The sequence below is a fragment of the Pteronotus mesoamericanus genome, unplaced genomic scaffold (assembly GCF_021234165.1).
Source record: "Pteronotus mesoamericanus isolate MK-2021 breed Mesoamerican mustached bat unplaced genomic scaffold, CSHL_Meso_final scaffold_507, whole genome shotgun sequence".
In the NCBI taxonomy this organism is placed as follows: Eukaryota; Metazoa; Chordata; class Mammalia; order Chiroptera; family Mormoopidae; genus Pteronotus; species Pteronotus mesoamericanus.
The window spans coordinates 8,720,714-8,733,811 of NW_026555319.1; the positions used below are offsets into that span (position 1 = coordinate 8,720,714).

A 13,098-nucleotide genomic window follows, 5' to 3' on the forward strand; every position below is an offset into this window, starting at 1 on the left:
CCGGCTCCCCCTTGATGGCAGTTGGACAGTGCAGTCCCCGGGGAGCTAGTGACAGCGAGGGGCTGGGAAGCAAGTCCCTGGAAGGAAAGCTAGCAGGAGACAGAAGCATGTTCACAGAAAAGATGGGGTTCACAGTGGGCTTCCCTCCAGGTTGCAGAGGGCTGGGGTGCAGGCTGAGCACCTGGGCTCTGTGCCTGTGAGGTCAAGCGGAAGGCGGGGAGACCCTAACTCTGTCCCAGGGCATGGGACACCAGTAGGATAGGCCGGGGGGTGGGGGGGGGGCTTGGAAAAAGGCGAGCCGTAGCCTGCCCTGTGACTTAGAGTCTTGGGGGTGTCCTCCCCAGCGCCTCTGGGGAACCCCCATTCTGAGGCCCTTCCAAAGCCGGCCCGGGCACTTTCTCCTAGGAAGCCCCCGCATGGACCATCAAGAGAGGCCCATCGTGCAGTATATAAAGCAGGTGCTGTCTTTTTGTGTGACAAAATCGAGCGGAAGGATGGGGCTGGCTTAGCGCTTCTCTCACAACCCTGGGGGCCCAGAGCGGGGCGTGGAGCTAGCCCCTTGGGGGTGGGCCCTGGAATTTCCTGGCTATCTCTGGGTGCCGCCTGCCATTGGTCTGTAGCACTTCCGAGTGCAAAGGGACCCACCTGTGCCACTTGCTCTCAGAGGGTAAACTCAGCAGCCTGCCTGCCAGGGACAAATTGTATCAGCTCTGATTCCTGCTGACCACTTCATGGCCCATGTTTTCTCTGAGTTGAGGACAATTTATTTGTTAAGTTATTTCAGCAGGTGAAAAATGTGGTGGGTCCCCTGGAGAAGGCCAGGCTCCTCCCACCCTCGACTGCGGTCCCGGGGCAGCAGCCCTGCGGTGCCTCCTCCCGGCGCCCCCTCCCGGCGCCCTGCCCCCACCGGATCCACTTGCACGGGCTTCCCTAATTCTATCCCTGAGCCTGAAATAGCAAGTCCCACTGGGAGGAATGAAAACAAAACGATGACATTCTTCCTTGATACTGTCTCTTGTCTTCAGACGTTAACGTTTGATCCATTCATACGCTTTAGTTTTATAGCATTAAAGTGAGCAGAAACTGAGGACCAGTTGCTTGCCCTAAGTCACTGCGTGGCAAAAACGAGAAGATTCTTATTCCCAGCGTGTTCCCTTGGACAACATTCCATCTGGCCTCGCGGTTGGGATGCCCCGTGAGGGCCGGGCTACCTAACCCAAGAGATGGGTTCATTTCCCAGCGAGGGCTCCTCTACCTGGTGCCGGAATCTACACGCATCTAGTTCTCTGATTCCCCTTTCCTCGGAGATTTTCCCCCTTGAAAAGCACATGCCTCTCTCTGTACCCTGATCCTTTATAACCAGGACCATTAGGGGGCTTCCATGTGTTCCAGGGACACAGGCGCAGACGTGGGGGCCACCCACACAGGCAGGAGCACGGTTCTTGGCATCCGCGGTCTGCAGGCAACACATTCGCGCAGGCAAGAGGACGGACTGCGCCACCCAGGCCCGCCATGTGCACCCACACACGTGATCAGAACGTCATCACGTAAAAGGGTGAGGCGGGGCTTCAGCGGCTGGGAGACTGGTTCAGAGCGCTCTCCGGGGAGGTCCCTCCGCCTGTTCTGGGGGGCCCCAGGACACAAGCCCTGCCTCCGGGGACGTGCGTGTTCTAGTGCCTTCATGCACCGCCGATTTGTCCTTGTCAGGAAGAGGGGGCAGGGGGACAGTTTTGTAAGAGCCACTGTGGATTATAAAGGCATTGCATTGCAGCAGGAAAACTCAAGGAGAAAACCCAAGGAAGGCCAAGGAAACACTGAGAGGCGAGGACCCAGAAGAACACCAGGACATGGCGACAGGATGAGAGGCAGAGCAGGGGGCCACGTGGGGTCCCGTGGGGACGGTTCAGCAGTGTTCGCGCTTACAAAACCTGCCGCCACCCCCGCCGGAGCGCACGGGGCGGCCCCCCTGCCATCGGTCTGGGCGAGAGGATCCAGTTAGGAGCTAAAAACCCTGTGGAAGAAGAAGTGGGGAGGGAGTTAGTGCCGCAGGAACAAGGCTGCTGCCCCCTTAAAGACACCAGAGAGACCCCCCCTTCATCTCTGGGCACTCCCTAACCTCTGTCCTCACTTTCATTTCCTCCGTAGCCCCCCCCCCCCAACTCGTGACTTGGATGGCACCTGGCACCTGGCACCCCGTGGGGGCTTGTAATGAATGAACAAATGAATGCGTGAATGCTTGCTTGCCTACACAGGTGGCCAGGGAGAGGGACATTTACAGGGGCTCTGTGACAACCAAAGGAGCGGTGATGTTAATAACAGAGCCTCTGGGGCACAAATGTACGTTTTCGAGACTGCCATTTTGTACGGGGAAAACCATGAGGCTCCTTGAGAAATGGAGCGTGTGCCCTCTGCTCCATTTCCTGCCCAATTTCAAGGGCAGGCGGCAGTGGTTGCGAGGCACCCGGGGCAGGGAATGGGGGAGCGAGGTGGCACTCGAGGCTGATGTGTGGCGGCGCTGTGGTCAGGTTTCAAGAGGGAGACTCAGTCCCAATCTTGTGGTGCGCCAGGCTGTTTCCAGCAATTTCCAGAGGAGGAGTGAAGTTGTCAAAACAATGCCAATTTGAATTTGCATCAATGAGGGCGTTCCCAGCAGTTTTGAGAGGCCAGAGAGGTGGAGTGAACCTAAAGAATACCATTTGGTAGAGAGCACTGAGCCATAGTTCCACCAGGGGGCGCCTCAGGCAGAAGCCGGCATCCAAAGCTGGGGCCCACCCTGGAACGCACCCCAGAATCTCCCAGGACACTCTTTAAAACACAAACTGCTGCACCCTGACCCCAGAGTCTTAGATTCTGCAGGTCAGGGGTGGCCTCAGGTTTGCATTTCTCCCACGTGGCTGGGAGCTGCTCATGCTGCTGTCTCCGGGGTCCCCCTGCAGGAAAGCCCCGTGGACGTCAGATCCCCCTGCCCATCAGGACCCAGAAGAGAGGTCTCTGCCCACCCCTGGCCCCCGGGGACAGGCTGGCTTACTCATCGGTGTCCTTTTTGCTCTCCTCAATGAAGGCAATGGATTCAGATCTAAGGCGGTTGGTCACTTCATACGTTCGCAGGGTGACCCCGAAAATATCTTCATGGTAACGGTTGTCATCCTAGGGGAGAGAAACAGGGAACAGCCCTCAAACGCCAGCCAAGGGCCCAGAGACAGGTGGACATGCTGACACACAGGATGAACTATGCCTAAAGAAAACGGTCCCCGAAGAAGCGCAGTGTGAGCCGGTGCCCACGTCTGGCCCCATCCAGGAACGGGGCGGCTGCTTTGTCCATTCGGAGGACGGAGGAGGTGAGGACGTCAGCCGGAAGCCGCGCCACCCTCGCCCTTTCCTGCCTCCTCCTCGCTCCTGCAAGTTCAGGCCTGGGCACTGCAGGGTTTAGTGTGAAACATCACAGTCTGTCAAGACCAGCAGAGACGGGGGGAAAGTGCTGTGTGGCTTTCAGGAGACACCTCCCAGCTGCCAAGGTGGGGACTTCTTGGGCACAATGCCACACAGACTTAAGTTCGAAGGTTTTTGAAGAAAGTTGTTCATCTGTAGAACAGGCTCGTGTTCAAGTGGGGGCGGTGTCTCAGCCTCATTCTGCATGGTTCTCGGGAACCTATGAAAGTGTCTCCCGAGGCCACTAGCAGAGACAGAGTGGCGGGGGCCTCTGTGACTCTCCTTGGCCTGCTGACATCTCTACCAGAAAGTCCTTTTATTTATTTATTTGGTTGACCTGCTGGGGGGTTAGCATCAGATTGACAGCAAGGGCTTCTGCAAAAATGCTGGCTCCTTGCTCACTTAGGGAAGCAGGGGCAGCTGGGGATCACCCCTGGAGCTTTGTGGAGACCTGGACTTTTGGGGCAGCGGGTCACATGGGACTTTGCCTGAGGGGCTCTCTTAGCCATTGTTCTGTGCATAGCAGGAGACGGCAGCCCTCCTTCTGGGAGGGGCACAGCTCCAGGCCAAGGCTCACAGCGTGGGGGCCCAGCCTGGGGTGCTTTCAGCTCCCACTTGTCCCCCTGAGTTAGGCCTTTCCACGCAGGGCCCAGCCTGTGCCACTGCCCAGCACAGAGCTGCCACTTGGTTCTGGGGGCGGGAAAAGGTGGGTTCGGGTGGCTTCTGCCTACCTCCCCAGGGATTGGTCCACCTGTGACTTTCTCATACCACGGTCCCCAACAGTATTTAATACACTCGCCTGCATGACTGGCCACCCTACCTTTTCTCTGCACTATGGGCTGGGACCACCGCAACACTCTACCCTGGCCACACGTGGAACACTAGGAGCGGGGATGTTATCAGGGCTCCCCTGATCATCGAGACAGGCGGGAGAGGAAGAGGGGATGGGACACTGGATGCCGAGAAGGGGACCCCAGGAGCCAGTCTGCTGCTCACCCTCAGCCGGCTGATGAACACGCCGGCGTCCTCCACCGAGAGCTTCCCCTGCTGGGTCATGATGCGCTGTATGGCTTTGAGGACGTCGGCGGCCATGGTGACGTCCCCACAGACATAGATGTGGCCCCCTTGCTCCTTTAGGGCTCGGTACACGGGCTCCGCCAGCTTCTCCTGCAGGATGTCCTGCACGTACTTCTGCGGGGGGACAGGGGACCGGTGACAACAGGCCAGCTGTTTGACCTCCCCCCCTACCCGGGAGCAGCGAATGACCAGAGCCTGCGGGCAGGTACTCCAGTGGGCGAGGTGATCCCTGGGGGCTAGGAAGGGTGACACCGGGGAGGAGGGAAAGCGCACCTGAGGCTGCGTGAAGGCGCTGCTCCCCACCCTGGACCTCAGCTCTGCCGAGGACCCCAGAACCATTACTTGCAGGGGCATCAGAGAGGGGACATGGTCTACCTGCTCCTCCCTCCCACCGCCAGTGGCAGCCCGGCCAGTGTGGACGCCACACACGTGCAGGAGCGGGGCTCCCCCTGCAGGCGTGCTAGGCAGGGGGCCACAGCAGGCCCCAGCTGACGGCCAGAGGTGGATGGGGCCACTGGCCTGCTCCTCTGCGAGGCCAGCTGCAGCCGCTGGGGGAGGGATGGGCTCCAGAGCGCGAGGCGGCCCAGGGCTGTTCGCCCCCGCCAGGGAGCTCCCCTCCGGGCGAGGTTGCCATTCACTGGGCACTTCCCGGCTTGGCTGTCCTGCTTGTTCTAAGTGTTGCTGTCCTTCTACACCAGCTGTCAAACGGCCACGGCCTGGGCCTCTGAGTTGCCCCCTCACCCCTGCTGTCCTGGCCCACTTCCTGGGACCCCCACCCCTGACCGCCCCAAGATCGGCCAGGAACGCGCTGCGGTCCTGTGGCCGTGCCCGTTCGACGGGTAGGGCTTCTTACAGGCTGTTCAATATATTTTTAATTCATGTTAACACTTTGTATTGTGTATTTTAAAACACACATAACATTTAGCATCTGACCATTGTGGTAAAGTGCACGATTCAGCGGCATTACGGGCATTCGCAATGTACAACCATCTCCACTGTCTAGTTCCAATCCTTTTCCTCGCCCCAGCTGAGGCCTCGTACTGATGACGGGCACTCCTCACGCCCCTCCCCACAGCCCCTGGCCACCACCAATCTGCTCTCTCTCTCTGTAGACATGGCTGTTCTGGATATGTCATAGGAGTGGCGTCGTGTCCTATGAGCTCTTAAATATTTTACATTGTTATTTTTAGGTCCCATGCTTCCTGAAGCACAGAGCAATTCCACAGAGGATTTGGGGGGCGGGGGTGGGGGGTTTCTGGGAGCATGCGCCAGCGTGCCTGTGTGTATTTTAAAGCTGGGGTGGGGGGCTGCGGATGAGCCGGGGTTACCTTTGGTTTGTCTGGCTCCCGGGAGTAGGCCGTGTATAGTTCTCTGAAGACCCCCATGTTTCTGGCTTGTAGGGTCTCCTCCTTGTAGATGTGGTCTATCTTGGATTGCCGGCACCCGAAGACCAGGATCATGGGGCAGGGACTCATTCCTGGGGACCAGAAGGGGTCATGTCATCAAGAGCTCTGCTGATTTGGGGGTGGCTGGTGGTGCCGGGGGGCAGGGTTCCTGGGAACCTCAGCAGCTGCCACGAGGGTAAGAGTCCCGGGACACTGCGGCAGGCCAGTATACGGACTCCCACACATACATGCTCCCACACACGGGAGCAGGTAAAGCGTGTCCAGACTTTGGCAAACCTCCCTTCTCAGGGCCTCAGCCTTTCCTCCTGACCACTGTGAAAGGTGCCAAGACCCCAGACTTCGGAGCAATGCTGCCTGGGTTCAGATCCAAGCTCTGTTGGACAGTGAGTGACTGACTTAGCTTTCCATGTCTCTATTTCCCCCATGTACAAAATGGGAATGATAATAGCAACCACCTTACAGGGTTATTGTTAAAAATGAATGTCAAATGTCAGAACTGTGCCTGGTATACAGCGAATACTGTATAAATGTTAGCTAGTCCACTTGAATGACAGTTGCATAGGAGCAGGGTTTTTTTCTTCCTTTTGTTAATGTTGTTTCTGTCTTGTTCATTGGTCTGCCTCCAGTGCCTACAAAAGTGTTGGGCACTTATTAGGTGCTCAATAAATCCCCCTTGAATGCCAACACTGTGGCCTTCTTTTCCTCTTTCCTCCCAAAGCTGATCTGTGTGTGCTCAGATCTCACATAACAAGAGCTGCTCTTAAATAAGAACCTCTGAGAGAATCCCATAAACACAAGTCCGTTTGAGAAGGCTTCATATTTACCTCTTCCCGAGCTGCTTGAGTTTTAGGGAGGGGTCCTAGCTTAACAGTCAAAAAAAATGTGGAATTTCAGGCCCTAGTATGGCTGGGAGAAAGATCTGTTGGGACAGGTCTCTTGACTCACACCATAGGTCAGGTCAGAACTACGCTCCCCCCTCCCCTCCCCGGGCAGCGATGCAAAGGAGAGATAAAGCCATTACATGATCACCGGGCTGCTGAGACACAGGTGGGCCTTGCCAGGTCCGGGGGGTGGAAACCATGTAGCTACTGGCTCAGGACCTACCTTTGTGCTGGATATCAAACTGTCGTTGCTGCCAGAAGCTTCGGAAAGGGGCAATGCCGGTGCCGGGCCCAACCAGGATGCAGGGCACCTGGGGATTTCGGGGCAGGTGGAAGCTGGGTGCTCTGACAAGGAAAAGAAAGTCACAAGCCTTACTGAGTCAACTGTGATGAAGAACAGCCGGGTCTTAGGTAGACCAGGTGGCTGTCTTGGGTAGCAATGTAGCAGGACCTGCAATTCTTCAGCTGGGTCAGCTGCCCCTAATCAGGGTGAGAAGCCCCACAGATGTGGGGACTTCCCAGAACAGGATGTCCCCAGAGTCTGGCTATCCTTCCATTTCTCAATGATCCCCATTGCTGAGCGGAGCCACAGTGGGCGGTGGGGTTGACCTGACCCAGGGTTTCCCTGCCTCAGCACTGCTCACATTCGGGGCTGCATACCTCTCTGTTGCGGGGCCTGTGCTGTGCATTGTAGGCTACTGAGCAGAACCGCTGGCCTCTACCCACTAGGTTCCAGGAACACCCTCCAGCACTGACAACCAAAAACATCTCCGGACATTGCCAAATGTCTGGGGTAGGGGAGCAATGTTACCCCCATTGAGAACCACTGACTTAACCACCCATGAGATCTCCCGTAATCAGGAGACTCCGCTGACTCCAATGTACAGAAGAATCCCTTGGGGATTTTAAAAGCGGTGCAGATTTCCTGCGCAATGCAGCAAGTCTGGGCTAGGAGACAGTATTTCTGAAGCAACCCCGAGGGCATGTGGACCATCCCGTGAATGTTCTACCTTCAACAGTTGAGAACAGTGGCTGGCCAAGGTCGCAGTTCAGGGGGAGATGTTACTGGCTGACAAAGCAGGAACTGACAATGGGCCTAAGCTCAGGCATATCCCTAACTTTTTATTTTTATTTTTTGAAAGGAATAGGGTTTTTTTTTTCTTTTTGGTTGATGGATTATGATAAGAACACGTAACATGAAATTTACCCTCCTAACAAAGTTTTCAGTACACAATGCAGCATTGTTAATGATAGGCAAGAGTATCTCTTAAAGCTGAGTTTGGGAGGAAAGGCTCTGATTGATGGGTTTGGGGCAAGGTGTTTGGATCTTCCCTGTTTCTAACAGGGGACAGATGGGGCATCCTACAGAATTTGGGTAGAAGCTCCCCTGGTCTGCAAATTCCATGAAGGCTGGGACTGCGTTTGCTTGGTTCTGCACTGCAGCCTCAGCATCTAGCATAGTATGTGCACTTGTTACATACCTGCTGCATTGACTTGACCTTGGCTAGAGAACTTCTTAGCTTCTTCTAGGTGCTGTCTCATGATCCCATTTCCTTAACAGCTTGGAGGGATGCAGGATGTTGAGCCTGTCTGATTCTGCCACCTCTCTAGAGCCCTTTGGGCTGGGTCACCCACCCCAGCCAGGACATCAGTGCGCAGGTTTGGGATGGCCGCTCACTTCTTTTTCCACTCACCCTCTCACGAAACAGGGGACCACTTCATCAGACTGTATCCGGTTGAGCCAGGAGGAGCACACGCCATGGTGAATTGGTCCTTCTCCATCTAGCAGAATAACCAAGGAGGTCTCGCTCACCTACGGTCCCTGAGCTCCCCTCTCGCTGGCCTCCTCCCTCCCTCCAGTCCAGAAGGCTCACAGCCCCCATGCCAAATTTCTGCCTTGGAGTTCCTCGTGTTGATCCCTTCCTCTGAAAGGGAAGAGGAAATGGTAGCACTGGGGCCGAGCTCGTGAGCTGTGAGAGTGCCCAGGGTCCTGTTGGGTAAAGGGGAGTTGGATTCAAATCCTGCCCACTGAAAGGGCCTTGGTCAGCGTGCCCTCAGCGGGCTGCTGGGATGCTGGGCTATCCGACCGACCTACAACCAGCCGGACACCCTCAGCAGGGAGCTCCCCGCTCCAAGGTAATGGGTTGTGGTGGCTTGTTCTAGCTGCTGCCTTGGGGGCGTGAGGGAGTAATGCACCTCTCACCTCCTTCTTAATTCTACACGGAGTTGGCTCTGCTTAAGGGGACAGTTTGCCTGCTCTGCTTCTACCCAGCATCCCCTGGCCACAGGCATGGGTCTCCAGCCAGGGACTTGGGATTTGGTGGGCCCACAGGGGCCCCAGTGGGGGGGTGCACACCCGGAGCCTCTCCCCGCAGCTCTGCCCACCTCGGGTGCGGTAGGAGACGATGGCCACGGTGAGGTGCACCTCGTCAGGGTACATGTCTGGGGAGGAGCTGATGGAGTAGTAACGAGGCTGCAGAAGGGACAGCTGGGTCAGGAGCAGGGTGGCTGGCATCTGGACGGACCGGAACTCCTCCAGCACCTCCACGATGGTGGGGTTCTTGCCCCACTTCCATTCCTCGTACTCTTGTAAGCCCTGTGTCAAGGGGCGGGGGCAGAGGAAAACCCGCACTCAGCGCCTGGTACACAGGTCTGGCAACAGCTTGAGTAGGTTCGGGGACGAAGGCACAAATAGTCATAGTTAACGCGTACACAGTGAATGCTCGGTGCTGGGTTCTCGCTCTCACTAGGACCTTACACAATGAGTATGATTGTTAAACCTATTTCATAGATGAGGAAACTGAGGGCGATGGAGATCCTGGGGCTACGCGGTCGTCATTCTGGGTTTTGAATCTAGCTCGGGGGTGGCCGACATCAGCCTGCAAACCAAATCTGGCTCATCCCTTGCTTTGTATGTTTAAATAGTTTGGGGAAACATCAAAAGAAGAGCGCTGTTTTATGACACAAAAATACGATGTAAAATTGGAATTCCAGTGCCCCAAAATAAGGCTGGGTTGGAATGCAGCCACGCGCACTCATTAGGCATTGTCTCCATGTTGCACTACAGGGGCAGGGCTGGGGAACGGCGACAGACACCGAAAGGACCACGAGCCTAAAATATGTATCACCTGGCCCTTTGCAGAAAAAGAGCGCTGAGCCTTGCCTTAGGCAGCCAGGCCCGGAATCTGGACTCCTGACCATCACATGCCCCTGCAGCACGTGAAGGTCAAGAGGGTCTCACCGTGCAGGGAGTCACGGCTCGCAGGGACACAGTACAGACCTGCAGTTTGTGGGTCTGCCAGGGTGGAGGCGAGTCTGCAGAGAGCATGCTCGGACGGTAAAGGACAGCCCCGAAGGCAGAGGTTAGGGAGTGGGGGACTGTGTTCGTGGGCGTGTTGACAGCAAAGCCCCGCTGTTACTAGGGAGCAGAGGGACTCCTTGGGACTCTGGGGTTATTTTCCCTACATCTCAGAAGCTGCCCTGGGTAGTCCCTTGTTGCTTCCGGGGGTTCAGATTTTGAGGAGGGGTAGAGCCCAATCTAAGTGCGCTGTATAACAAGGCCTTTTCCCATGTCTCTAAAGACCATCCTCACTTTATTGATGGGTCTGGCATTGGGGAGAACGTGCCTCCCACACCTCCAGCCTCACTGACCTTCACCTGCAGGGGCACAATTTGCCGAGAGCCCCAGCAGCTGCTCTCTGAAACGGACACCCCCCTGAAACTGATGTGACTGCCTGCGCTGGTCTGTCCTGAGAGGGCTGTGCAACCCTGGACACTTCATTCAACCTTCTTCCCCCTCCTTCGCTTGGGGTCAGACTTCTCTGACTCCCTCCCATGTTCTCTTACACAGGTGTTTCCTCGAACAAAAATCCTCGCTCATTTAACTTGGGAGTTTATGCTCTTTTGGAAGAAATGGACTAACCCAAACAGTTACATCAAATTCTACTTCAAATAACCCAGTGCAAACAGTGCAAGCTCTGGTTCCTCTTCCTATTAGATATACATGTACAGTTTAAAAAGTTAAATAATTCTGCAAAACTTTTGAAGAAAATAATGCTCTTTGGTTCCACCTCCCCAGTGTTTCCAACTCCCCAGAAGACCACTGACAGCTCTTTAAATGTTTCTTCTGCTGTTTACGTCTGTATTTCTAAATAATGTGCACTCCTTGAATTAGCCTCTGCCTTGCGACCACAACTCAATGTCCTCTCCTGGAAGGCAGGAAAAGCCGCCCCATCCTTTGCTGGGGGATTGCACACGGGGGGAGGAGCCCCCACTGGGAGAAACCTGGGAGGCCTTCCTGGGTGGGATTCTTACTGCTTGAGCAAGGCTTTGCAGCCGCTTGGAGCCGATGAGCCCTGTTTCCAAGCAAGGGTGGTAGCAGCTGTGCGTGCTGGCTTCGCCTTTCCATCGGAGAAGTCCTACCTATAGCTCCTCTGCACTGGAAAAGGCTCATCTTGAAAACAGGTCATTTTGAGGTTCTGCTTCTTTTTCTCCCAAGCTTTGGCTAAGATGGAAGTAATGGAAGCTCCAGCGTTCCAAAGGAAGGAGGAACGGCAATTTCTACTGTGGCCAAGGACCTCTGAAATTCGATGAGGTCACTGTCGTTCTAACAGGGCTTAGAACCAGGCGAGATGGTTGGGACTAACCCAAACGGAGGAGCCACGAGGGCAACTTTCCGCAAACTAGAAAATGGCAGTGCTTGCTCAAGACTGCCATCTGCTGGAAAGCTGTTGTAATACTCTACAACTCTCCAAGGACGAGGAGGTGACAGGCACGGCCTGGGGCTGTAGGCAGCAGGCACCCACCTTGCTGAGGACCAGCAGGCGCTGCTTCTCTTTCTCGCTGGTGGCCAGGGAGGCAAACTGCTGCAGCTGCAGTGGCGTGGGTGGCGTGGTGATGTCCAGGTAGTACTTGAAGGCCTGGAAGATGGTGCAGGGCGGGAGGCGGTGCTCATCCGTCCAGTTGCTGATAACTCCTGGGGAGGCACGGTGGGGGTTAGGGGAGCGGGGGTGGGGAGGAGAGTCTGAGCTCTGAGGGCTTGGGTCCCAGTTGGGAGGGGCTGGGTGAGCCCACCCACCCCTCACCCCTCCACCTTTCATATCCCGCATCTACACATCGTGTGTGCAAGGAACACACCCAAAATCCCAAGCACACTAGTCCACAAATTAAAAAATAAACTCAGATTAAAATAGCAAGAGGCGGTCCCCTGGCATTCTCCGCAGTGAGCCGCCAGCTGAGCGTGAGCTATGGGTCTATTTTGGCTCTGTCTGTCCTCTCGTGCTATTGGCCTCTCACTCCTCTGGATGGGATTCCAGAGTTTAAAATTACAAACGTGCTTAACACTTACCTCGTACTTTCTATATGGCAGGCACTATTCTCAGCACTTTATACTATTAGCTCATCTAATCCTTCTCATCTCCCCAAACTCACAGCCATCTTAGGTGGTAGTGCTATCATTATTCTCTTTTTCCAGCTGAGATAAATGGAAGCACAGAGAGGTTAAGGACTTTGCCCAAGGTCACACAGCTCATAACTGTGAAGTCAGGCAACCTGTCTTCTCACTACTACACCGTACTGCCTCTGTGTACTTTTCATTCAATAGAACTCCTAAACACAAGCCTTCCCTTTAGCAGGGACTCAACCCAAGATAAAAAAAGGCCCAGTTGTAACACAGAGTAAGAACTGGCTGAGTTGGACTGATTTGGAGAGGGCGTGTCTCTCCAAAGGGGTGCCTTCCCAGAAGATTTTCAGCAGGACTTTAACTATTTACTACTTTCACATCCCACCCTGACTTTGCCCCTAGCTCCTCCGTGAAAGCAATGCGTCGCTGCATCACAGGCTGCCAAGCAAGGTCACTGCCGGTCCTCGGACCTGAGCCCTGAGCTCACCGGCACCTACTGAAAAGAAGCACTGAGACCCATTGGCCTTTGCAAGTCCTTCAATGGGAAGGTCAAGAACAGTCCCTGAAATAGGTTAGAACTTGATCTAAAGAGGTCAGAAATGTGCTCTGTGCCTCGCGGACCATCGAGCTTCCTGTAGCGCCTCTGGACCTAAGAGGAGGCAGGGTCAGATTTCAGTGGCTATTTACTCTGTGGGTAGCGGGGTGGAGGGAACACATAAGGGAAGAGGAGTGGGTTCTGCTCAAATCAGTGTCCCCCAGCGATGGGCCATCAATGTCCTTGCGTCACAGACAATTGCTCAGTCAGCGGGGCCGGGTGGTTCAGCCAAGAAAAGTGGGAAGGCTTCCGTCTCATAGGCCAGAGGCAACAGAGACCCACTCTCCTGCCTGGGCTGGCGATTGGGAC

At 55.4% G+C, this 13,098-nt stretch overlaps 1 protein-coding gene across 1 annotated transcript in view; it reads right to left on the reverse strand.

Annotated features, from left to right (window-relative positions):
- Positions 1-928: 928 nt before the first annotated feature.
- The window catches only part of NOS1 (nitric oxide synthase 1), a 148,471-nt gene continuing 136,301 nt past the window's right edge, over positions 929-13,098 (reverse strand). Inside the window, exons 23-30 of the mRNA XM_054594224.1 lie at positions 11,599-11,768; positions 9,179-9,389; positions 8,488-8,575; positions 7,017-7,138; positions 5,835-5,983; positions 4,426-4,620; positions 3,029-3,147; positions 929-2,011 (exon numbers count right to left, since the gene is read on the reverse strand). Of these exons, the coding sequence (XP_054450199.1) occupies positions 1,996-2,011; positions 3,029-3,147; positions 4,426-4,620; positions 5,835-5,983; positions 7,017-7,138; positions 8,488-8,575; positions 9,179-9,389; positions 11,599-11,768 (1,070 nt within the window). The 3' untranslated portion in view covers positions 929-1,995. The remainder of the gene's footprint in view (positions 2,012-3,028; positions 3,148-4,425; positions 4,621-5,834; positions 5,984-7,016; positions 7,139-8,487; positions 8,576-9,178; positions 9,390-11,598; positions 11,769-13,098) is intronic.